The 27,581-nt window shown below is 41.3% G+C and overlaps 1 protein-coding gene across 17 annotated transcripts in view; it reads right to left on the bottom strand.

Moving 5' to 3' along the window:
* Positions 1-27,581, bottom strand: part of LOC128738154 (rab11 family-interacting protein 4B) — a 222,558-nt gene that overhangs the window by 6,734 nt on the left and 188,243 nt on the right. For 13 of the 17 annotated variants that reach the window (XM_053833053.1, XM_053833052.1, XM_053833056.1 and 10 more), the window contains exons 9-12: positions 14,440-14,574; positions 3,343-3,629; positions 2,988-3,282; positions 2,643-2,681 (exon numbers count right to left, since the gene is read on the bottom strand). In XM_053833053.1, coding sequence (XP_053689028.1) covers positions 2,643-2,681; positions 2,988-3,282; positions 3,343-3,629; positions 14,440-14,574 — 756 coding nt within the window. Of the gene's footprint in view, positions 1-2,642; positions 2,682-2,987; positions 3,283-3,342; positions 3,630-14,439; positions 14,575-15,498; positions 16,359-27,581 lie in introns of all 17 variants that reach the window. The other 4 variants (XM_053833049.1, XM_053833050.1, XM_053833051.1 and 1 more) reach the window with 3 other exon arrangements.

Below are 27,581 nucleotides of genomic sequence, written 5' to 3'. Positions count from 1 at the left end.
TTTCGGTTCGTCGAAACCAAGTGCGCACGAATCTCGATGAAAACTTCTGAATCTTTTGCTCGAAAACTACGGAGTATCAGTCGATGAACGTGGGAGAAAATATTGACTGCAAGCAAACGGCAACAAATATCATCGTATCATCAAGAAATCGATTCGTGCTACCTAACGAAAGCACCAGGCAATTAAGTTTGTAGCGTACTGTTAATAAAATCGCCTAAATGTTGAGCTCGAAAAAAATATTGTTAGAACTTTTTCGAGCAACATTGAACAGAGTCACGCACAACAATCATCGTTGAGCAAGCTAGATTTATTGATGACAGGTGGCCGTGAGTGACTGAGCTCCAATGTCATTTCTTTAGTCAGTTTCTTTAACGGTAACCGTTGACGGTGACGAACTAGCAGTGGCAGATGAGTTCCTTTATTAGGATCGCTGATGACCGCGAACAACAACATTAGTGAGACCATTCAGCGACCCATTCAAGTGAGAAATCGGACCTACTTTGCCCTTCGCAAAACGCTACAATCAAGAACTATACGCCGCCGTACGAAGCACAAACCCCTAGACGAGTAGTTCTTTATGAACTTGAAGCCGTGACGCTGCTCACGGAGGACAGAGGCGCTCCCTTGCCGTGTTCGAGCGGAAGGTACTGGAGATGATATTTGGTGAAGTACAAACTGAAAGCGGAGAGTGGCGGAGTCGTGCGAATCACGAGCTACAGGTAAACAACCGCCGTTAGCTATGTGCAGACATTCTGCTACCTACACACTCGCGAAAGTACAGCCTCATATCGTCTTTCAGTTAAGCTTACTCGCGTGTCAAATAACTCCTGAGGCCTAGTGGCGCACTGGGATACAGATTTTGCATTACTTTTTCTTTTCTTCTTCATCTTCGTCTTCGATTCTACTCACGGGCGGGAGTGTAAATCCTCGCGAGTAATCGGTTTCAACAGCTCGGGCTGCAATGACAAACGAGAGCGACGACCATAGCTGTTAGCTAAATACACACTCGCAAAAACTCGTCGCAGTGTATGAATAAATAACGACATTCTGAATGGGATGCTGATGCCGGCGTGTTCGTTAAAATGAGTACGTGTGTGTGATAAAATTACACCACACGAGTGTGGGCTTCGTAACACTAGTGCCGGGCACGTCGTAAGGATGCCGGACAACAGTGCGACGAACAAAGGTTCTCCCACCCGGCACCATCAACAGGGAGGCTCAACGCGCAATATGGCTCGTCCAGGTCGAAAGTGGTTTGCGACTCTTCAGACGAGTGAGAAATTGGCAACCGCCCTGTTATGTTGGTAGGTACTGCTCTCTGCAGCGGGCAAAGTTGCTGCGGCATTACAATACCGAACATACGGAGTTCAAGGTGAGCCTGTTGGATCCTTTCACCAACCCAAGGTATGTAGTGATCCACACTTCTAAGTACCAAATATCCAATCGCCGTTATTGTTTCGTCGCATAGATTGTTGTACAGTTGATTTATCAGCCTCCCTCAGCTACATCGAGCTGACAATACACCAATGTATTGACGATGCATTCTGTTCTTCTATTATTTTTTTTAATTCGAACGCTGTGCGTGCTGCTTCCAATGGAGATACATAATAGAATTTGGGTCAAAATGTTTATGGCAATGTCGACTTGTAGAAGTGTTGTTGTTGCTATGAAATAGTTTGTAGAGCACTGTAGACCCTATGACGGCTCTACTGCATAAACAAGAGCAAATTCCTTTTAGTTCTACTATATTTAAATATAGTAGAACTTAAAAGAATTTGCTTCCAATTTGTTCTCTTTATTCTTGAGTTTTATTCAGCCGCAAGATATTTATGCATGCTCTCATATAAACTCTATATTTAGAGATAGTTCACTATAGCAATCTGCAATCTCTTAGAGCTTAGCTATGAATGTTGTGAGACATACAATAGGTTGAATAGGTGACACATGAATAGGTTATAGGTTTATTCTAAATTTATCTTTCGAAGCTTTTACCGCTGACGAACTGACATGACACATAAAAGAAAGTTCTTTGAAAAAACCCTCTGATATGCATATTGCGAAGCAATTTACATTTCTAGTTTCTTACATTTATAGTGTTTCGTTTGCCGGAATTTGACTAAATCGCTCTTTACTCACTTTTACGATTGGTAGAACTGAAAAATCTGACTTGTTTTAAAAGATAAATTTGCAATTTATATTTCTGTCCAGCTGTTGAGTTTGTGAATTGTAAAATTTGAAAACTGTTCCCAAACTAATTTCAAAACTAGTATTATAAGAACAAAAACGATGATCGAAGAATTACTAAGCAGCACTCTATACAAGTTCTACAGTAGACACGCATATTAAATTCGTTCGTTCCAAACCTCCGAACTAGAGTTCCTGGTCGTTGCACTAATTGTAAGCGAAGAATTGCTTCGTTCATCTTCAAAAACAAACTAATCGCATTGATGTGATACGTTAACAGAAGCAGAACAAAGAGACAGAGCTACTGATCACGAAGCCACATGGTTAGTTATTCAGATCATTCGCATCGTTAGTAATGGTTCCACCACCAGAGCATCACCGAAAATAATCAATTGTTAAAGACAGCAGTTAAGCAGGTGCACTTTACGACTTATATCCGTCTGTACGCCATAACTAACCTGTGTTAATGACGCTAGTGTGGACGAATCGACGGGATCCTGTGGAAAAGACAAAAACAGAAAAAAAACAGGTCGAAAAGTACGTTTTATGCTAGCATATTACGATAGGCAAAACGAGACGAATAAAGTGATTTGTTTTTGGTGAACGATTGACAAACACATATAGATCGAACCCCGCCTTCGTGGAAAACAGACCAACCACTAACGATTAAAAGCAGCAAGTGTCGAAACGAGAACCGGCAACAGTGTGGCGGCGCCAAAAGCGACCAAATTCTACAAGCTGTTTGTGGGTGTTGTTGATTGAACTAGTAATCCTCTATCCGCCCGTTCGACGACGACACTCACCTGATTCTGGCTCATGGCTTCCAGTTCCTGTGCGAGACTGTTGGATGTTCCGTTTAGTAGATTTCGACCTTCCTCGACGCCTTTCGTCAGTACCACTGCCTGTAGCTCCTCGTTGGCTTCCTCCAATTGCTTGTTCTTCTGCCGCAGTTCGTCCAACTCCTGGTGCAATTCTTCCAACCGAAGAGATTCGGGTGAGGTGGTAGGCAACGCCGGTCCACGTTCCGAACGGAGACGTTCGCATTCTTTGCCCAGTTCGACCATTAAGTCTTCGGCTGCCTGTTTGTCGGCTTTGTGTCTAAAAAATGAACAATTTTAAGAACATCAGAATAAAAACAGACACTAAAAATTAGCTTACTTTTTCTCGTTGGCTTTCGCTTCGGCCAAATCCTGCTGGGCCACCATCAGACTATCGCGGGTCTTCTCCAGTTTGTCCTCGGTGGCATGCAAATCGGCAGCCTGCTTGTCGCATTGTAACCGCAACCGGGAGATTTCCTCCCGCAGCTGGTTCGCCTCGATTTCGATGGTCCGTATCCGGATCTGGCAATTTTCATTCTGTAGCTTCGCTTCCCGCTCGACGCGAGCCAGCAGCTCTCGGTGGCGTTTCTGCTCCTCGGCCAGTCGCTCCTCGGATCGCAGTTCCGTCTGAAATGGGGTTGCAAGGTAACGAATTAGTAGGAGACGTGCTGTGTTCGTTGATGTTGATGTTGTGCATTCAGTTTTAATATCCAATTATTATTTTTCAACACCGGGAAAGTCGTTTCGCTCGGTTGCGAATAAAGTACGTGAAATAATGTGAATAAAGAATGACAAACTTAAAGAAAGAACAAACGAAGGTGACACTTTTCGATGGGTGCCGGATAGATACGTATAGGTAATTGCTTGGTTTACCATCCGTGACGCTACATTGCCATATTAAGCAGGGAAACAATTGAGGTTCATGACCAACCAAATGGCGTAACATTACGGGTATTTTGAATTACGAATATTTTCCGAAGAACGTAAAGAAAGCCATTAGAAGCATGGGATAATCAGGCTTAAACAATAACCCACTAGACAAAATTAAAGCTGTTGGAAAGTATGTTTATTATCTTCATGATTGTCACTCTACGACCATATAAACACAAACAACAAACAGATTCATTTTCTCGATCGCTAAATGTATGCATTGACAAGCGGCGCGTACATCCGCAACGCGGCGTGCGGCACTTGCTGCTCGATGCGAATCAGCTGAGCTCGCTGAGCCAGCTGTGCCTAGCCATGGGAAGAAGTCATCGAACGCGGCGCGTCTTTTCCGCTTGACGCAATTTATTACTGATTGCGCTTTTGCTTTGGCGTTCGCTTCATTTCCCGACAATTTCCTATTTTCTCCAATGAATATGCAACACCCACCATGATGCTTTCATGCGGATTGCGGAGGAGTGCAGTATTGTTGACGGAGAGAGAAACCAGTTGTTTCAAACGAGAGAAGTAATTAAATCTTTAAATCATTTGTTTTCGATTAGTTCTCCCGCACTGCAGCACACAGGATACCGGTTTGAAGCTGGTGCTTCGAACTAATGACTACAAATCAAGATATGCGCAATAAACACCTTATGATTAAAACCTTACGGATCAGTATCTACCTACCAGCTGTTTCCTGATCAATACCAATTAGCTTTGAAAAACGCACCTTTGCTTTGTAAATTTACAAAACAAGAAAAACTGCACCTCCCGTGCTCATGTAACTCGATTGCTACAGGAAAATCGAAACTACCCTCCTTTTTTTTAATGACGAGCCTCCAATGAGCGAGTACTACAAATAGCCATTATTACCAATAGAGATCGTTTCAATCTGGGAAACAACATTGCGTAATAAACCGTCTTCGACGGCCGCCAACAACGCCGATGACGACGCTGCGACGGCAAACGATGCTGACAGTAAAAACACTGCCTCCATAAAAAGGTGCTGATCTTGTTATCTGTCACTTTCGGCACCAGTTCCGCAATCAGTGAGCGTCCGAAAATGGTTAGCCCAATGTATTTAGCTTCGATCCGCCACCAAAGGTTTCAATCGGCCGAAGAAATGCGCTACAGTATTATAGCGACTTTCCGTTTATTGCCGGAGATGAAAGATTAGGGTTTTGTTTATTTATGGTGCAGTTTAGATTGCTTTTTTAGCATTTCCATTCAGCACCTACTTTACACTAATCAGAGAGAGGCGGTATTTTCGTTAAGCGTTTCTAAAACCGCATATATGGGCGCCAGCTGTAAAAAGTGTTACCTTTGTTCAATAGTACAATGCCTGTTCAACATTTAATGGCACGACTTAAGCAAACATAAAAAAAGAAAAAGTCTTACAAAAACTGTAACGCGGCCATTAGCAATTGTAAATGACTGGAGCAGTAGTTTAAAGTTTAGTGAAATGAATATTCATAGTACACTTGCTTTAATTTGCAATCCGATGGACAGCCTTATATTCAACCCTACTCTGCATCCTAATACCATCTGGTACGCAGTCTTCTTCAAAGTAAAATTTCTCCAATGATTACATGATTACTCTGAGGGCTATGAAGATTGCTGTGCGTTGTGATGACCAGAATAGTAATGAGTCAGAAATTGAATTTTTTTCTGAGCTGTTCGATGGGTTACGCAAGGCTCATTTTGTGTAAGGTAAAATAAATTTACCAGCAACAAGTGTTATTTATACAGTAATAAATCATTGAAATAAATGTGAAATTTATAAATTTAAAAAAATATTTCTATAACTAATATAAGAAGTTGCTCAAATATTTGGCTGGACACAGTTCTACTCTTTTTACTGTTCTTCATGTTTCTTCATTTATTGATCTCTATGCGATTTGAGTTGATTCATCTGTTTCTTGATTTATAAATCGTACGCGAGAGATAATATCCGCGAAATACTTTCTAGCATCATTTGATCTAATTTCTGTTTGGTGATAAATATTTTTTATTTCTTAATTATGCCTAAAAGAAAAATAATCATTCTTCTCAACTACTTCAATAAGTTTGAGTAGGTATAAGCAGTTAACTTTCACTAGTAATCGGAACCTGCTATAAACGGTAATCGGCAAGACTGTAACAGTGCCATAATTAGTACCCAATACCCTTCTGATATGCCAAAAATGCTAAATATTTTCGAAAAGCTGAGCAAACCCGCATAACACAAATAAAATTCCATTTTCAGCTTTTCATGAACATCTTTTCCTGAATGAAAAAACTGTTTCACGAAGCCTAGCAGTTCGGAAAAAACCAGAACATAATTTTAATAAAAATATTTGCGGTCAAATCAAAATGAAATGAATCTCACTGTACTTTACAAAACGCTGCGAAACGACTGAATAATGCGTACCGTCGCACAGTAGTGCCGTTTGGAAAAAACGTTATTATTAATATTTACCCAAAAACCGTAAAAGCCCAAATGGCTGGATTATGCGAAATATAGACCCCAAAGTGGTCGTTAGCCTCTTATCCAGCAACTCTGATCCCGACCTCTTCGTGGTACCAGGCGGAATACAAGCAACCTTAGTGGAGATCGGGTAACCAACTCCGGTGGAAACTAAGGTCGTACACTAACCGGGAAGGAGGTATAGTGAGTCTCGGTACTATAAGATGGCAGCCCCATCGCGAGACCCGGCAGTGTTGACTCGGTACTTGGAACTGCAGATCGCTAAATTTCGCAGGTTGCGGGGTGCTGATTGAGTAAGTAAGTAAGGATGCTGATTGAACAGCTTGAACCCCGCAAACTCGGCATCGTAGCTCTGCAGGAACTCTGTCGCAAAGAAGAGAAGGTATGGAAGATCCGTGGCGGAAAGGCCCAGTTTTACCAGAGCGGTCTACCAACGAACTGGGAACGGGCTTTGTAGTGTTAGGCGGTATGCAGGATCGCCTAATAGATTGCTGCTCGTCACGGGAGTTCAAGATTGTCATCGGGGATATAAACGCCCAGGTCGGTAGGGAAGAAATGTATAGACCGGTGGTAGGACATAGCCTGCACACCGACACGATCGATAACGGCCAACGATGGTTAAACTTCACAACTTTCCGAGACCTGGTGATCCGAAGCACCTTTTTCCACAAAGCCACCTGGAGATCACCTGACCAACGTACAATGAACCAAATTGACCACGTCCTCATAGGGGGCCGGGTTTTCTATAACATCACGAACGTACGCTCCCGACGGGGTGCGGATATTGATTCTGACCATTACCTAGTAGAAGTACATGTGCGCTCAAAGCTGTCCGCCGTATACCGGACACGTCCAAGCCGCCCTCCTCGGTTGAACATCAGGCAGCTAGATAACCCGCAAGCTGCCGAGAACTACGCGCGAATACTGAACGAGGCACTGCCTTCTTCCGAGGAGTTAGGTGCTTCAAACCTCGAAGACGGTTGGGGCAGAATACGGTCGACCATCTGAGAGGCCGCTACCGCGGCACTAGGTATTAAGCCTCGGTGTACACAAAATGATTGGTTTGATGGGGAATGCCAACAAGCGGTGGAGGGGACAAAGACTGCTTGGAAAAATTATCTAAGGATTGCTACTAGAGAGAACTTGGCCAAATATCGACGAGCTAGGAACCAGTTGAACACGATTCTGAGGAGGAAAAAGCGTCAAAAGGAGGACAGAGATCGTAAAGAATTAGAACAACTATTCCGAGCTTATAACACGCGCAAATTTTATGAGAAGGTGAACCAAACTCGGAAGAGCTACACACCGAAACCTGACATGTGTAGGGACGAGGGAGGGAATCTAATCACAAACGAGCGCGAGGTGGTTGACAGATGGAAGCAGTTCTTCGATGAACACCTCAATGGCGAAGTCGCAGAAGGAGGTGGAACGGAAATTAACCTTGGAGCGCCCATGGAAGATAGTAATGTCCTAGCACCTGAACTCCAAGAAGTTAAACGAGAAATCGGGCTGCTGAAGACCAATAAAGCCGCTGGGAAGGACCGTCTACCGGCAGAGCTTTATAAACATGACGGAGAAACGATAGCAAAGGCTCTACACTGGGTTATTTCGAGGATTTGGGAGGAGGAAAAGCAATCAGAGGAATGGATCAAAGGAGTGGTTTGTCCCATCTACAAAAAGGGTGATTGGCTAGACTGCTGCAACTATCGCGGTATTACGCTGGTAAACGCCGTTTACAAGGTACTCTCCCAGATCCTGTTACGCCGCTTGTCGCCGATAGCACAAGGTTTCGTAGGGAATTATCAGGCGAGTTTCATGGGTGCTCGCGCAACTGCGGACCAAATTTTTACTATCCGACAGATCTTGCAGAAATGTCGGGAGTACAACGTGCCCACGCATCACATCTTTATTGGTTTCAAAGCAGCATACGATACAGTCGATCGAGATAAGCTATGGCAGATAATGCACGAACATGGTTTTCCGGACAAACTGACGCGACTGATCAGAGCTACATTGGATCGAGTGGCGTGTTTCGTACGCATTTCTGGGACACTCTCGAGTCCCTTCGAGACGCGGCGAGAGTTGAGACAAGGTGACGGTTTATTCTGCATGCTGTTCAACATCGCTCTTGAGGGGGTGATCCGACGAGCGGGTATCGAAACGAGAGGCACGATTTTTACCAAGGGTAGCCAACTTCTAGGCTTTGCAGATGACTCCGATATCATAGCCAGGAAATTTGCGATAGCGGAGGCAATCGAATGCGTCGAAGACCAAATACATGAAAGGAAGAGGTTCAAAGGAAACAAACGCGTGTCTCCCACGGACGGTAACCATTGACGACGACGAACTAGAAGTGGTAGAGAAGTTCGTGTATTTGGGATCGCTGGTGACCGCGGACAACAACACTAGTAAGGAGATCCAGCGGCGCATCCAAGCGGGAAATCGAACCTACTTTGCCCTTCGTAAATCGCTACGATCAGGAAGCATACGCCGCCGCACGAAGCTAACAATGTACAAAACTCTTATTAAACCGGTAGTTCTTTATGGACTTGAAGCCGTGACGCTGCTTATGGAGGACATACGCGTCCTTGCCGTGTTCGAGCGGAAAGTGCTGTGGACGATATTTGGCGGAGTACAAACTGAAAGCGGATAGTGGCGGAGGCGTATGAATCACGAGCTACAGGCACTGCTTGAGGAGACTCCCATCGTACATCTAGCGAAAGTTAGCAGGCTACGGTGGGCCGGACACGTCGTAAGGATGCCGGACAACAGTGCGACGAAAATAGTCCTCTTCAACAACCCCACCGGCACCAGGAACAGGGGGCCCAAAGTGCACGATAGCTCGACCAGATCGAAAGCGATTTGCGACTTCTGAGACGACTAACCAACTCCGGTGGAAGCCAAGGTCGTATGCCGACAGGGAAGAAAGGCTCTTTCGAGCTTCGTTGGCCCTCCGGCGAAACAGGGGGATGGTGTAGCAGGCTTTACAAGCCGTCACCACGAAAAATACTAAATCACGGAACGAAGAACGAGGTAATTCTTACTGAAATAATCGGAATAGACCCACGCGACGACAGAGGACTGTGGATTGGAAACTCGGGACGTGGAAATGCCGATCTCTCAACTTCCAAGGGAGCACTCGAGTGCTCTCCGACGTACTGAAGAGCCGCAAGTTTGACGTCGTAGCGCTGCAGGAGGTGTGCTGGAAGAGCTCAACGGTACGTACGTTCAGAGATGGACATACCATCTACCAGAGCTGCGGCAACACACACGAGCTGGGTACAGCTTTCATAGTGATGGGCGAGATGCGGAAACGGGTGATTGTGGTGGCCAATCAATCCTCCAATGTGCAGCTAGAGAATCAAGAGCCGATTCTTCTACATAAGCATCATCAACGTGCACAGCCCTCACCTCAGAAGTACCGATGACGACAAGGATGAATTCTACGCGCAGTTGGAGACTTAATACGACCGCTGCCCAAAACATGACATCAAGATCGTCATCGGGGATTTCAATGCTCAGGTCGGCAAGGAGGAGGAATACAAACCGGTACAAGCAGTTACATAAAACCAAAATTTGTGACTTGTTAAGGAAAACGGAGGTAATTCTGACTCGTGTCAAAAGGGGTCCTCCTCATCACAACAGCATTCACACAAGAATTAAGCGAGATGATCAAGGTCCCGTATGTCATAGCGATGTACCATCGGGTAGGTGGTAGACGACCAACTTTGGATTTGACTCAACTCCTGCAGCTGGCGGTTTCGACTCTTTAGTCTCATCAGGCTAGCGACCGCTCGTGCCATCGGCACGACTTTGCAGCATTCACAAAGGATTTGAGCGAGGTGCTCAAGGCCACAAACCTCAAAGCGACATCCCATCGGGACGCGACGTGTTAAAGAACACGGAGGTTGTGTAGGCGATAAGCCAAGGCCGCATACCTCATAGGTGACGTCCCATCGGGACGCGACGTGTTAAAGAACACGGAGGTAGTTCTGGCGAACAGCCAGGATTTGATCCGACTCTAGAAGCTGGCGGTTTCGACACTCTAGTCTCATCAGGCTAGCGACCGCTCGTGCGACGCGTCGGCACGACTTTGCAGCATTCACGCAGGAGTTGAGCGAGATCCTGAAGGACGCATACCTTATAGCGATGTACCGTCGGGACGGGACCAGTTAAAATGCACGGAGATTTTTCCTTCGACTTCAACCTGATTGTGTATCGTCCACCATCTTTCGGGGCATATACTGCACATTTGCGGTATGTTATGGAACGACGACAGCGAGGTTGAAACACCAACCGCCAAGTGTATGCCTGGTATAAAATTCGGGGATGGAAGAACGAGCAGGGAGTGTCACCCTTAATCAAAATCAAATTCAGGCAGTACTACAGAGTTATCTTACTTACTTACTTACTTTAGCAGCCGAGAGTCGGGGTGGTTTTTGCCGTATCAAGAATTCTTCTTGATTGTACTCGGTTCTGGGCTACCCGGCGCCAATTCGTTGCGCGTCTCGACACACGCGAGTGGGCTTTAACTTGGTCGAGCCATCTAGCACGTTGAGTCCTTGTATTCCTGGCGCCGGTGGGGTTCTTGAAGAGAACGGATTTCACTGCACAGTCGTCCGGCATCCTGGCGACGTGGCCGGCCTGTCGTAGTCTCTCAACTTTCGCCAGGTGTACGATGGGAATCTCTCCAAGTAGTGCCTGTAGCTCGTGATTCATACGCCTCCACCACTCTCCGCTATCCGTTTATACTCTGCCAAACATAGTCCGCAACACTTTTCGTTCGAATAGGGCTAGTACACGTATGTTTTCCGTAAGTAAAGTTATTGTCTCAAGTCGATATAGGACTACCGGTTTGATTAGCGTTTTGTACATCGTCCGCTTTGTGCAGCGGCGTATGCTCCTTGATCAAAGCGTCTTGCGGAGGAAAATGTAGGCTCGATTTCCAGCTTGAATGCGTCGTTGGATTTCCTTACTCGTATTATTGTCGGCGGTGACCAGAGATCCCAAATATATGAACTCAACAGCCACTTCCAGTTCATCGCTGTCAATAGTCACTGGAGGCAAACGTTGCTTTCTCTAGAGCCTTTTCCTACCATATATTTGGTCTTCGACGCCACAATGGGCAAAAACGAGCTCGTAATTCCAAGAATTAGAAGCTGCTGGTTTGGAATCTTACAAGATACCTATTCCTATGTAAAAAAATGCAGGAAATCGATTGGTAATGGTTTCATTCTGCGCAGATTTCGGGAAGTGTTCCGTTTTGCCCTATTTTCCTCAAAAATCATGCTAAAAGCTAATTAAACAGTTTAAAAACTTATTTGCCGCTCGTGAAACGAACTCATATATCTTCCAAACTTTGTCAAAACGTCAGAAAAATTAAGTTCCATCCATTCCATACTGTGCGAACTGCAAGAATAGTCCATTTTTCCCAATTCACCCCCATATTCATAGATAACCTAATTAAAGCGATTAAAACTAACTCAAAGGCAGACAGTCTTCAAAAAAAAAATTTGTATTTTATTATATTGAATAAAATTGGAGAACAGTTGAAAGCAATAAATAAATTGGAAATTTTTTTGGACGTATTCAAAAGAACAAAAGTTTGTATCATTTTGATAGATAAATATAAGATCGCCCTGATAGTTTAAAAAGATGCACTGTATTTTATTTATAAACTTCTCTAAAGACACTCTCGTCAAAAAATTACGATTTTTTTACGCAATAGCAAATGATCGTGTTTTTGTAGATCTAGGAGAGAATCAGGTAAAATGGACCGATTGTGAATTCAGCACGGTACTAAATCGATGACATTCAACTCTCTTGATGTCTTTCGAGTAAATTGGTACTATTCGAATTTATTCCCCTGTCTTTGAATTAGTTTTAATCGCTCTAATTAGTTTTTACCTGAGAGAGAGAGTCATGAAAACGGTCTTCTTTTTCTCATGCTTTGACCGTTCTTTATTTTTTCCTATTATGTTTGTCTTCATTTTCGGGCTGACTATTCAAGCGCGTGCGTGAACACTACATTGGACGTGATAAGTGCGTGTCTTGCAGTGTCATTTTTTGGTGCGAGTTGGTCTAATGGGTACATCAGATTTTGCAAAAATACCGTATAAAACATGCAATAAAAAGCGCATAGTTTGTGGCATGTAAAATGACTATCGTGAGAAATATGTTTACCCTAAAATATTATCAAATGTTGTATTTTAGTTAGCAGCTAATTTATAACGAAAAAAATAAGACCAATTTAATTTCCTATCTATGCTTTCCTAAAGAACTACCAACCGAAAACTTGCATGAATTACCTATACTTTACCTAAAATTAAAAAAGAAGAAAACTTATCCAATTTAATTCGAGTTCGAAAACAGACACTGAGGAAGCCTGCAAGTCGTAGGCGAAATAAGTATCTGTCGTGAATAAAATATACATAGTAGAATTAAATTGGATAAGTTTTCTTATTTTTTAATTTTAGGTTTCGTATTCTACTAAGACGCTCCAAAAACTTCAGTCTACCAATACTTTTCCATTTCTGACCAATAATAACGACTGGATGCAGTGGACAGTTCGAACTGGCTGCATTTGACGTTGAATTTTTTCCTATCCGCGAATCTCTCTCAGGGTTTTACTATGTATTTAGGGGTGAATTGGGTAAAATGGACTGTTCTTGCTTTTCGCACAGTATGGAATGGATGGGATTTGTTTCTTCTGATATTTTGATAACATTGGGAAGTTAGTTGAGTTCATTTCACGGGTGGAAAATAAGTTTTTAATTAGCTTTTAGGATGATTTTTGGCACTTCCCGAAGTCTGCGCAGGATGAAACCACCACCAAACCAGCGGCTTTTAATTCTTGGTATTACGAGCTCGTTTTTCCCCATTGTGCATTGATTTGTAACCCTATCCTCATAGCCTCCGTTTTTATCCAAATAACAATTCGGGATTTATTACACTCATATGATACCATTTAAAACCAAAATTGGCCATGAAACCGCCATAAGAGTGCAATAAAACTTACATTGTTGCTTGGGAAGTCTGGCGTAGATTGCCTCTACCGTCCTAAGGTTTTCATTACTCTCAAATTTTTGTAGTTTGACAACCAAAAAATTGGCAGGAAGAACTGAAAGTCTTTCTATCGCATAGAAAGCTGCTAAAATTGGTTTGATTTTCTACTCAAAATTTGAGTTTGTACATTTTAAGAGCATTTTGAGTAGTTTTAACCATTTTTCAGCTAAATCCAACCTGTTTACAGGTAGATTTGTTTAAGAGTGTAGCTTCACTATAACGGAGATAACCGAAATGTATGACCAAAACGCCTAAATGTACTCTATGTAATTCAATGAGATGGAACTAAGTTACTGATGCTTGTCTTCTGACTGTAATCCAGCATATTTGAATTGAGTTTTCGCTAAATGCGATTCTTACCACGAAGATATGGCCTGTCAGGGGCCTGGTTTTGGTTACAGGCGAAATAAGGCGCTTATAGTATTAAATGTTACAACGGTTGGAGCATTGGACCAACTGAACCACCCGGTTCCTTCACGATTTCTATGTGGAACATGCAAATCGCTTAAAAAAAATCACGGTGGAAAACTTGAAAACTAGAAAAGTTCAAGGATTTGGCCCTCTACTCTGGGAGATGCAGGGAACGAGCAAAGTATGTTGTGAGAAAATATTCAGTGTGGTTAGCACTGAAAGGTAACATAGAGTCACCGAAAGAGAAAAATTATAAAAAAATATGAATTTAGTCTAATCACAAGTTTGTTTTAAATTACTAGAAAGTTTATCCGGCTAAATACTAATTCTGGACCCCAATCAGCGTAGACAACAAAATTTGAATAGTAGTTTGACACAAGCACACACCAATTCCTAGAGGAAAAGGCATATGAGGGAAGCAGGTTTAATTCCTCGAAGACGTCTCAAAATTACTTTTTTGTATATTCAATTAACGGGAAGTTGTTCCCGGAAATAAAGCCCGTTAACAACCCATGTGTACGGATCGTGCTAAAAATTATATTAAAAAAAAACAAATTCAACAATACTAACCTCCCTCAGCTGTTCCTCCAGCATGTGATACCGCGCCTGCAGTACGGCGTACTCCGCCTTGGTTCGGCTGGTGCGATCCTCAACATTGTTCTGCGTATCAGCCAGGTTCGTCACCTGCCGTTGAAGTATCTCTAGCTGTAATCGGGAAAAGGGAACAAGAGAGGCGGAAACCAATTAGTTACAACCAACGCACATAGATTTCCCATCCCAGCCACCACAATCACACTCGCAATCATCGAGCTCCCGTTAGGTGGAAAAACTAGGGAGAGCAGACAAGCAAAAAAAAAATCACACGGTCAATCAAACTTCGAAATCGGAACACGGCAAAAGCAAATGAATCACATTGCGATAAAATAGTGAATGTATGTACGAACGAGTCACGCAGACCCCGGGCCGGCTGAATTGATCGGTGGCGCAATTTCCCTTTTTTTCAGGCAGAACTCTAGTGTGTGAAAATACTGAAATGGGCTTATGTGGCTGGGTTGAAGCAAAGACCTCCATCCATCAATTGGTTTATGTCATCTTCCTGTGGTAAAGCTCACACACGGAGTTACGTTTTGCCGTCATCCTGAGGTAGGGCCAGTGGAAGGTACTCGAAGCCGATTATTAACCCTTTGTTATTGGATTATGCGCATGAAAATTATGAGGAGGCTACCTAGTTCTTTTGAATATTTTCTTTTTATTTTGGGGTTGCCTTGCCGCTCGAAACTTTGCGCCCAGCCAGCGATGATTTATGAAGCGCGAGAGTGTGAGAATCTTCACCAAATGGCACTCGTACTTGCGTAACGTGGTTTCGCGCCGCGAAACGTAATGGCTACTTAACTTACTATGAAAACGCAACGCAAATCATTGTCACCACTTTTCCAACCCCAGAAAAAAAACGCAAAAATAATGCTTTTAAAACAACCCCTTTTTCGTCTAATGGAGTGATGAAATGAAATTCGTTTCTGTTTTAATTTTTGTTTTGCAACTGCATTAAGATGAGATGAAGGGAAATCTGACGAAGAAATTTATTTAAAACAAAACACCGAATAGCCCAAATGAGTTTGTGGTACTTACTTGTTCGTTCAGGTTATCACACAGGTCTGTTTTAATAAGCCCGTTGATTTTGCTGTTGCCATTGCTCGACTTAAGGATGTATTTGTTGCCGAGTTCGGGATTGTCATTGATCAGCTTCAAGTTGTTATTGATGAGATTGTTTTTGGCGTTTTTCTCCTCAATAATGACCGAGCTAATCAGGTTGTTGGTTTTCGTGTTCAACAGCTTGTTGTTGAGTATGTTATTATTGTTCGTGATTAGACTATTGTTGTTGTTGTTATTTAACTGTTGCGTTTCAAGGCCACCGTTGTTGTACTCGTCCAGATAGAGCCCGGAATGCGGTCCGGAAGAGGGAAAATCGTTCGGGTGAAGACTAAGGAAGGTTTCCTCGTCGATCAGCACCGGCTGATCGGGAGAGAAGTACCCGTGTAAGCGTAAATCTTCCAGACTAGATGAAGCGGTTCGCGAATGCTGATTGAGACCATCGCTGGTCAGTGTGAGACAGCTACCGTTGATGGCGCTCGAGTCCAGCGTGGGCCCGACAAACTCGAACTGTCCCTGCCACATGTCGTAGTCCAGATCGAGACTGTCCGGCTGGCTGGTCGAGGAGGGGGTAGCCGTCGACGTCGGGGTCGACGAGAGGTAGTCGACCTTTTTCGATGAGGCCATCATCTTGAGAGGCGAAAGCTTGTCACTAAGTCGGTGCCAGTTCATTGGGCCGGCTGGCGGCGGGCATTGTTTGCCAGATGTTGGCTCTAAACAGGCACTTTTGCGGTTACTTGCTCTATGACACTGGTTAACACTGTTAAGTTATCGTTGCCATCAGTTTCAATGTTTATGTAACACTACGAAATTACGTACTGAATTCCAATCTGAATGCACTTTGGAGAAAATTGATGCATGTTAGACACTACCATCTTTATCGTAGAGAAATGAGCGATCGATAAAACTAATAAACTTCATTTTTATAAAGTTAAATTTTACAGGAATACAGAGAACAGTCGACTAGGCGATATAAAATGATTTGAAAATATTCAATCCGAACAGAGGAATTGACTTAAATGACATTCGTCGATTTATTTCATTTTCTTCAAGAAAACTACACATTTGTTCAGTATATCAAAGCAGTTTACGGTAAAAATCGGCGTTAAAGTCAATAAAAATTGAACAAATCATTTCATAGCATGATTTGCGACCAACAAATCGTGGAGGCTTACATTAACTAACCCTGAAAAGCAACCGATATTAATGATCATAGGTTCCACAATTCCGTTCCGGCAGTCAAGTTCGAGTGTAATGCAAACTTCACTCACCGACCGCACGGGAACCGTAAATCCGCTGAAAGAAGCACTGAATTTGGGTTAATGGCCTTCAGCAAAGAGAAGAATTAATTAGATTTGAGTAAAGTTGGCTATCGGCTCGCATAATCGTTGCAGCTGTGGCTGACGGTTAGTTCGATGCATTGAAAATCATCCAACCGAACACCGTTCGGTAATGGTTGCTGGTTGCTTTTAAGCCTGCAAAAAATGACCAAGTTTGCTTGATCTGATTATTAGAGAGAGAAACAAAACAAAACTGTAACCTTTGGTTCGTTAATTCCACTTTATCGAAGGGAATTAACAACTTTGCGCAAAATAAATCGTCTCAAATCATTCAAATGACGCAAAAAATCTATCCAAATAAATGAATAGGTACCTTCAATTACCTGAGCCTAGCGTCGAAATAGCGGTTTCCTAGCATGCAACAGAAAGGTTACTTCTTTCACCGTTCCGCTGCAAGCATAACTAATTGAAAGTTTAACTCGTAAGAGCCCTAAACTGCTACCATTTATCAAACTACTCGCCATGCCGCGCCGTCTAGTAGATCCGTTTAAACGAAAAGCTTTCATAAGCCAGTCTCCAGCGCTTCCTTGGCTTGAATCGTGTCGAGGTAAGAGAGATTTAATTTGCGAACATTTCGCTGGAAACAATTGAGCAAAAAAAATCGCGTGTTACACGAAACTTGACGTCCGCATATTAATGGTTACAAACACTTAAAAACAACTGCATTTTTTTAAATGAAATTAAATGACAAACTGAAATATCTATAAAAGTAGCTTTCAATGCTTCAGTGTAAAAAAAAGATAAAATCGCATTTGCAATTTGCAGTGGATTGCAATCTTCGAAAAACCAATTTTATTATTTTTTTCTTCGTTAAGAGACCTCAATGACGAACGAAAACGAACGGAGCAAAATTCGAGTTAGGCGAGCACGAAAGGCAGAAGAAGCAACGAACACGCCATAATTGGATTTTGATTCGGAAATTGAAGGTCGATAACGAATTTGCAACTGACCGAATCATGGTGTTTACGAGGTTAACCAAAAAGGCTATCTCTCTTCACAATTGTTTGAGGTAGAAAAGCACTCAAATATCTCCTCAAGACAAACAAAGTTGCACAATTCCCACGACCAACCGGTACCAGCTCTGCTGTAATGCTACAATATAAACCATAGCTTTTCTGCTTCCTTTCTTGGAAATGATTTACTGTAGATTGTTATCAAAGTTATCTAATACCTTACGGCATCGGTAAAAAATAAACTCCTTAGGTAAATTTCTGCTACTCAGAGCAGCGCCCTAACTCATAAAAGCAATTTCATAAACACTTCCTAAAAGAGCTCCAAGCACGATTTTTCCAATATCCCGGAGAAACACAGCGCAGTTCAAACATTACGGTAATAAACTCCACAACACTGCAATTCCCACGACCGACGGTAGCAGTGCAATAGTAGCTCCTTATTTGAGCTTATGCGGCGGACTTCACGTCACTCTTCCACCAAAAGGGGACCTAGAGTTGCACTTCCGAGGGCCCCGGCGGTTGTTGCTAAATCTGTACAATCAGACAGCGCCAGTGCCAGCGGTTCGTTCAAAAGAAACTGACTCTTTCCCTGGTCCAGGTGTGCTGTCATTATTTTATTATCTCTTGAGTTGAGCAAATTTCGTTATCATTTGCGCAATCTCGTCGTCATCAGTGGCCACCGTGATAGTTCGCCGATTAAAAGAAATTGTAGGTCGTTTGCCTTTGCTGCTGCTGCTGGTGTCTAACAGCAGTCAGTAAAGTATTCCGAGCACTGGATTTAATTTTACAAACCGTAATCAAAGCGCAAAACTGTTTCGGTTTAATCCTAGCGATAAAGCTTAACTACGATATTACTTCCGTAAACTTTTGCACAAAAATTAAAGTATAATATGCAGGTATAATACGAGCTTTTTCATTTACTGTGGTGGGCCCGAATTCATTTTCTCATTTATCAAATTACGGTTCTAAGGTGAAGTACAGCTTCCTACCACTGACTGTCAGTAGAATCTTCCACTTCCACTTGAGTCAATAAAATTTTAAAGTTTGGTGTGATTTAAACAGTACAAATCCCAGCAAGGCCACTACTAAAAGATAAAACACCAGAAAAGGTGAAGAGATGGGTCCGAAAGTCATGTTAAGGGGTCTTCGTTACCAGGCTTCTGTTTGGTCATCTTTACAGAAAAGAATCACAAATACTAACGGGACAAATCCTATCTCCTCTCCCTAGAGAGTTGTTTCAATAGAAAATTTTTGCTCCATGTGCTAAAAAGAATGTAAACACCCAACAAGAATTATCCATCAGGTGGTGGGTCAATTCAATAGAGCCTTTGCTTGCGTCGACGCGACGTTTGTACTGTAACCTATAGACCTTAAAACCGTACATTATGTAGTTTTTTGATAAGAAAGGAAAAATCAAAATAAATCACCTCGTATAGCAGATAGAGTCAAGTACTGCTAAAGAAAGATCGAAAAATGCAGTAACCACACCTTTTTTTAACCACACCAGTCATAGTCTTGCAGAAGAAGTCGGGTGTACCGCAGGGCGGTAACTTACATTCACTTCTGTTTATTTTATTTTTCAACTCAACGGAAAGTAAGTTTTTTCAATGACGCTGCTTTTGCTCTTGGAATAGAATGCAGATTGATGCATTATGATGAAATTAAAATCTATTTAACGATTTAACGATCTTTGTCTCTGGACTCTTTCGGGAACATTCGTAACTTGGTCTAAGTTAAATTATTTGAATATCACTAAATGCGAGGTAATGAGATTCCAATTTATCAAATCACCTAACATATTCAACTACAAAACCGACAGTCAAGTAAGAAAAATAAACACACCCGGTGGTGGTAAATTACTAAACTTGTCGGAGCGACCGACGGCAACGCAATGTCTGTTTCTATCGCACTGACTGCACAAAACAATATCGTCGCCGAGGAAGTTTGTGGTGCATGTGTGGCATGATAGAATTAGAACAATGAAACAAAACTATGTATTAGCAGGGCTTCAACCGATCCTTTTTTTCTACCGCATTCACAGCACCGCGCATTCAAATTCATGCCGTCTGTTTAGTGGTGGAGTACGAACGCTATGCATAACGCCACTAGCAGCTTGTTCATTGCTACCTCTGTTTCAAACGATAGAATGAATGCATTTTAAACTTTTTTAACATTTTCGTTTTGATCAAATTGCCTTTACCGTTCGGAGCAGTGAATGACTGCAAAACAGTCAAATGACTGGCAGTCACCACTCTAACGAAAAGCAACCGCGCTATCGTATGATTCAATACTACAAAAAAACAACCACTACATGTGCCTGGAAGAAGTCGGTCGGACTCCGGCCAATACAAACGAAAACTTCGCTTGCGTCGGACCGACTCCGAGTGACAAACTATTACTGTGAGCAGCCGATTTGGAGACAAAAAGAGTTGCTTCCAGTCAGTTTGCAGTTTAGATTCTTCCATATGAACGCGCAAAGCGGTAGAACGACTGTTGGCTTTTCCTAAGAGGCCGCATGAATTATAAGACGGCATCAGCGCAAGTGGAAGATTGACTGGATTCAAAAACAGTCAAATGATCGTTCAAAAAGCGCAGGTTGAATGCGGAAAGCGTACGCATTCACGCAGTCACATTCAACTTGCGATCCCTTTTCAAGCCCTTTGTGTTAGACTACCAAATAAAAGGGTGCGGCGGCAGTATAAAGGTAACACCGTAGCCCGACAAATGAGAGATGTGGGTTTGAGTCCCACCTGCTATATAGAAATTTTGCAGTTCATTCAATGGGCCCAATCTGGACTTCACACTGGGTTTATTGAAAGTTTATACGGTTGGCTCTGCGCAATATGCTTTGGCATGGCACATATAAATTGAATCGTTTGTTTGAGAAACCTCACATGTGCTTTTGTCACAATTGTAGGAAAACAACAAAAACCTGATTTTCTCGAAATATTTTCAACCCCAATTAAAAGGGGTTTGTGGGCTAAGCCCCCCCCCCCTCACTAGAAGATATTTAGCCCCCCCTAGAAAATGGATCTGGGCGACCAAATAAAATAGTTGAAAAAATGCCGGGAGCATTAGCCCCCCAGAAATGAGCGCTAATTTCGCCAATGGATATCTGTGCTTTGTGCAAGCTTTATCTGTGACATAACTGTCCAATGTCTAATCCAATGTTACTTAAGTTACCCTTCGAGGCTGTCATTCAATTCCTCAATGCTGCCAAGCGGGTTCTTTAGTGTTTATTGTATATCCTAATTAAGTAATATCAGACCTTTTTCAAAGTCGATGACCCTCACAAGTCTAAAACTATTGCACCAATACTGATACAAGTTTTGAAATACTTGTTTCACATATAAAATATCTGACCCATTAGTTTTAGATGCAGTCAAAGATGCTTGAATTTTTGGACGAAAATGGGTGGTATTTCCTTCATTTGTCACACAACATAAATAAAAAACGAGAGTAACATTACGGCCGAACAAAAACAATAAAGCAACAATAGCAATGGGCCAATGTTACTACCTTGCGGAACATCCACTCATATACAACTATAAATATTGGTTAAACAGTTACGAAATTTACATCATATTGCATACGAACAACAGAAAAAGGTGCTCAAATCTTCACAGTACACACTGACTGGTAGCTAAAAAAGAGCATTTGGGTGCACGCTCGAGCTTCGTGAACTGGCTAAAATCGTCCTTAGTTAATCGCTGCCTCTCAGTGAAACTTGGTAATACATCTTCTAGTGAATTTTGCAATCATCCTGGCGTCCCACCAATAAGCAATCTTGGACCCATACGGTTTTCCTTAGTTTAAAAAAACCTAAAATTCCTGGTCAAATCGCCTGAAAATTGCTGTAAATTGCAAAAGCTCATCGATATATTTGTAGACAGGTGTCGAAGCATATAACTCTCTATTTGTGTGTGCAACTGTTATCTTCTTCAACCGCAAAAACCAATCACTTGGAATTTGAAAGGATAATACTACTGGCCCTTGGAAATGGTATATGTTAAAGATCTAGGAGTGCATCTCGATACGAATCTCAGCTTTCGGGATCACTACACTAGTTATATAATGTCGAAGACCGGCCCTGACACTAGAATTTGATCTTCAAGGATAGGAGCAGTTCAAAGCAAATTTTTACGGTAACCATTAAGCTACCTTGCCTCCGTTGCCCTGACTCCGTTCTTCATCTTTCATTTTTCGTTATTTGGTGTTTTAGTCTTTTGTCTTTATTTTTGTTTGTTTGTTATAATATCGCCCTTTGCTGCCGTCTTTTTGTTATCATTCTAACGTCTGTTAGTTGTTCTTTTTAAAATCTGCCTTTCTAAAAATGCCATATCGTCTTTTTGTCTCTTTCCAGTGAATGACTGTCATTTTCAATCGTCTGTTGTGGCGTTTTGGTTGCTTTCGATGGCGTTTTTTGTCGTCATTTACTGTTTTTAACGTCTCTTCATAGCCTTTTCTGCATCTATTCATGGTTGTTTGCGTTTCGTCATTTTGTTTATTGTATTTTTTTTGGCATTGTTGCTCCTTTGGCTTTTTTTGTTATCTTTTCATTTTAATTTTGAAGTTTTTGTCTTTTTTCAGCATCCTTTCGCTTAAATGTCGTCCATTTTCGTTATGTTTTCGCCGTTTGTTGTCGTCTTTCTGTCGCCTATTTGCTCTCTTTTCGTCGTCGTTTGGTCGTTTTTTGTTTTGTCATCCTATTGTTGTCCTCTTTTAGTCGTCTTTTGACATCTGTCAGTTGACATCCTTGAATTTTCTTCGTATTCGTCGGTTTTAGGTCATAGCTCTGTCGATTTTTGTCGTCTTTTCCTGGTTTTTCCATCTTTTCATTTTTGTCATAGTTGTTTTGTGAGGTCTGGTTTTGGTATCTGTTGTCGCTTTTTTCGACAGCTTTCTGTCGTTTTTGTTTGTCTTTTCATTACTGTTTTTTCGTCATTTTATGATCTTTTTTTCACTTTTCGTCATCTTTTCACAGTTTTTCTTTAATATTGTTGGGGTTCGTCACCGTGAAATTCTATATGTTATTCTTGTTGACTTTTTCGGTGAGAAATAAGAACTAAAATGTTTTCAGCGGACGTTTCGACTATTACTGAGTAATAGTTATAAAGAATAGAATAGATGTGTGAGAACAGATGTTTAACGCGTAATACATGACTGAAGCATAGTAAATCGAAACGTCCGCTGAAAACATTTTAGTTCTTATATCTCACCGAAAAAGTCAACAAGAATAGATATATATGTTTTTCTTTATTGTTTTATTGTTTTTTTCGTAACCATTCTATATTTTTTCGACGTCCTGTTTAATGTCAATACAACAATCTTTTTGGCATTTCTTGACGATGTTTTGCCCTCTTTTCATCGTCTCTTTATCATTATTTCTGTCTTATGTGTTTTAGCATCTACTTTGCGTCTACTCCTCTTCACTTTTTCTTTATCAGATGACGGAAAGTCTTTTCACTGTCTTTTTGCTGTCGAAGAGTCATCGTTTTGTAGTCTATTTACTATTATTTTGTCGGTTTTAGATGTCTTTTTTCCAATTTACTGTTGCATTTTTAACGCCTTTTCGCCTCTTTGTTGCCTTTTTTCGTATTCGTTATGTTTGCCATCTCTTTGTCATATTTTTGTCGTCTTTGCATGACCCTTTTGCCGTCTCTCCGTCGTTTGTTTATCGTCTTTAAACTTCTGTTTTGGGCATCTTTTGCCGCTGTTTTCGGCGGCTTTTTGCCGAGTTTGTCGTCTTTTTTGTTACTATTTTGACGTTCATTAGTTGTCATTTTGTCATGCTTTCACCATCTATTGTCGTTGTTTCGACATTTTGGGTGTTGAATTTTTTGTCATTCTTGTTATCTTTTTGCGTCGTCCTACATGTTGTGAAGACAACACAAAAGTTGTTTTTACTACTTTTTCGCCGCACTCGTCTTTTTGTCGTATATTCATCATCTTTTCATTGTCTTTTCTGAATGTTTCGTCACTTCTTTGACGCTTATTTGTCTCTTTTTAGCGATTTGCTGTAGTTTTTATCGTCTTTTGAAGCGTTTTTGGTTGCTCTTTAGGTTTGCCGTCATTTATAGTTCTTTTTGGCATTTGTTGTCGCTATTTAGGCATCAGCATTTCATCGTATTTTATGTATCTATTTAAAGTTGTTTTTCTTAATTTTTAGTCTTTTTCAAAAAATTTGTCGCTTTATAAGCGCTTTTGCATATCGTCGTATTTTTACCTTCTCATCGTATTTTTGTCATCTTTCGAACCAACTTTTTCAGCGTCGTTTCATCTCCGTCGTCTTTTTACCTTTTTTTATCTTTTTATTGTTCTTTTTTTTTCATCTTTTTCTTCTTTTCATAGTTTTTCCGCATCTATTTAGTCTTCTCTTAGATTTTTTTTGACATTTTTGTCGCTTCATACACATTTTTTCGGTTTCTTTTCATTGTATATTTGTCGTCTTTCTACTTTTTTCATCATCATATAATCTTCGACGTCTTTTAGCCTTTTTCCGCACTTTTCGTCACTCTTTTGTCGTCTTTTCTTGATCTTCTCGTCGTCTTCTGTCCTCTCGTTGTTGTCTTTTCTTCGTATTCGTCATCTTCTTGTCCTCTTTAGGTTGTATTTTTGCCGTCTTTTCACGATGTCGTCTTTTTGCCATTTTTTCATTATATTTTCGTCGTCTGGTGGTCTTTTTCTGTCGTCCGATTTTGGATTTTTTGCAGGTGTTTCAGCGAATTTTTATTGCCTATATCAGCAATAAAAGATTTGGCATCTTTTCCTCGTTTTTTTGTCATCTTTCCTTCGTCTTTTATCGTTGTTTCGTCATTGTTTTTATTTTCATGTCTTTCTGACACTGTTTTGTCATTTTTTCGTCATCCTGTTTGTTGTCAAGACAAGAAAAATGCCGCTTTACTGCCTTTTCATCGTACTTGCCTCGTCTTTCTGTCGTGAATTCGTCATTTTTTCTTACTTTTTTCAAATTTTGTAGCCTTTATGACGCTTTTGGTTGTATTTTTTTTTTGCGTTTTTGTCGCAGTAGACATTTAGCGAATACCAGCGCTACTACTTGTTTAGAAATTATAATAATTTTTATAGCAACATATACTAAATTATTCGTTGTCCTATATTTCAGCATGGGTGGCGCGAGCAGCACGTTCCTAATCATATTTATACTTTAATACAAAACTTAAAAAAGTATGGTTTAAAGGGAATAAAAATGAATAAGAAAGCAATTGTCAATCAGTGATGGAATTCTTTTCTCATATTGAAAAGCATACCTTGTCAACTAGAAATGAGATCGTAAAAAATAATTGTGTTTGCTTGTTGTTACTTCTAGTTAACAGTTTAACACGTAATTGAAGTGGCTATTATGTAAACAAGCAATGAGCCTATCATATATTAAAACTATTTAGAACCAATTTACTCTAACAATCTCATTTCGAGTGTATATAGTAAACATCAACCATCATCGTCCATTAAAAAGGGAATGAAAATAATTGCGTTCTACAGAATTATACAGACTAAACTGAAGCAATAAAACAGTGCTCGTTGCTGCCACATATAAATTATTGCGCTTTATCTAAAGATAATATAATGCTTTCCAATCGAAAACCCAGCCAGTCGCAATTTTTTGTGACCAAAAACTAAAACGTGAAAAACACTGGGTGGGAAATCACTTCATAGAAATTCTGTTGGACGGCCATTCTTGTATGGGGTTCATCTTAATAGGGGTACTATCAAAATATGTAGAGCAAGACATCGATGTCGGAGAGAGGTTTTCAATTGAATCAAGACAAAAACCAATCTGACTCGTGGAATTGATCAAAGTATCAAAGAAATATTAGAAAGTAGTAATCTGTACTGTAAAATTACTGCACCAAAAATATTTCAAAAATCTATAAGAAAAGTACATGTGGTAATGGTAGTTAGGGGGAGACAAATTTACTACATCTCCAACTTTGTTCAGTCGCAGTCGGTTGCTGCTAAAATATATTCAATTAAATAGAATGCCATAACCATTAAGACTTTTACCATTTGGAACAGGGCCAAGATTAACGTGAGAAGCCGACCATAAAGAACCATAATCCCTAATTACTTTTGGTACAACTTAAACTGTAAAACTTTGAAATGCAACTCGAACCACGGAGTGCAAGTTTCCGTTTCACTTTCAACGTGCACGTGTTCCCTGCCACAAAGGAGTAACATTAATTGTGTACAAATTATTCATTTCACTTTTGCCATTTACTCCAAAAAAAAAGAGCTCCAGCTTCAGCCAGCACGTTAAACGCTGAAAAAGGAATTAACCGAATCGATAATTTTAGCGTAGATTTCATTGAATTATCCGTGGCTTTAGATCTGAAAGCCCAAACACGCGCCGTAGATCCATACGGTGGTGCCGGATAACGAACACCTGAAGGCTATTTTGTGCTGCTACAGCAGCAGCAGCAAAACGACCCGAACCAACCAACAGCTGGCCGCTTATTTGCATGTTTAACCAAACTATCTATCTATATATCCCTACGTCTAGGTAGATACCACTATAAAGCTACTGCCTGGAGCTGGCAGCAGACCTCGTAACACCATGCCCGAACATGACCGGAATTATAGAAAAAATATTAATCTGGTACAAGATTTATGCATTCGTTTAAGTGTTTGAACTGATCTGTGGACCAATGATGAACAGAGCATTCGTTCGTCTGCATAGGCACCATGACTTGCATGTGAATACTAGAAACAAGGCGGAAAATTGTAAACATCGACAGAGTCAATTTCGGATCACCGGGTCTGACGAAAAAACCTGTACAAAACTAAACGAATTACTTTGGAATTTGCTTGTGACTGACTCGTTTTTTTTTTGCAGCATTAGCAGATCCAACCCCACAACAGGTGGGTTCTGTGGCGACAGACATGCTGTGCCAATTTGTGGGTGGTGTGGTGTGGGCTTTCGCTTTCGAATTTCAACCGACGAACGCGAACCTACCGATTTACGGCGCTGCTGCTGCTGGCTGACGTGAAGATGAGGTTGCAATCATTTTCGTTGAATTTAGCTTCTTTTTTTTTGCTACGCTTGCACTTTATCGAGAAGTTTACGAAGAAGCGGCAGCGCTGGAAAATTACGATATAAATAAACGTGTATACGGCCGATGATGGTGTCCATGTGAAACAGCCTCAAACCAGCAACCGGCAGCCGATCAAGGAGTTTCGAAAAAGAAATTTCATTGCCGCTCGGCAACATTAGCCAATAAAGGCAATCTATGCGCTGCACGAAAAAAGAAAAGGCGAAAAAAACTACCATTTTACGTGCATGAATGTGTGTTTTGGTTGAGTCGCCGGGATAATTTTCCAATTGAAATTCAAATTTATTCAGAGTAATTTGGGGTGTTTACTGAACGCTTTGGCCGCAATAGAAACAAATGGACGAGCTCGAGCAAATTAGCGCCGTATGTACGTCTGGATAGATGGCCTAATGGAACGAAGATGCAGCCGAGCCTGAGATTCACATTCGAAGCACGAAGCGGCACAGTGGTGACAAGGACATTCGAGTTAAGCACGTCCGCCTGCAACAGTTCTGCGGAACTTCGGCATTATGCAATTTTCTTTATTGCGAATAACGTTTTGAAGATGGGTTACCCAACTGCCTAACAATACTTGCGGCATGAGAAGGGTAGTAAACTTTCGCTTATCAGTTTAGTCAAAGTTCACCGAAAAGAGAAATCGTCTTGTTAGTGCTTTATGTATCATCTCTACGTAATTTGGCATGATGAGCAATCCTTCAGCG

The sequence above is a fragment of the Sabethes cyaneus genome, chromosome 2 (genome assembly GCF_943734655.1).
Source record: "Sabethes cyaneus chromosome 2, idSabCyanKW18_F2, whole genome shotgun sequence".
Classification (NCBI taxonomy): Eukaryota; Metazoa; Arthropoda; class Insecta; order Diptera; family Culicidae; genus Sabethes; species Sabethes cyaneus.
The sequence above is the reverse complement of the archived record's forward strand: the minus strand, read 5'-3'. Positions and strand labels throughout refer to the sequence as shown.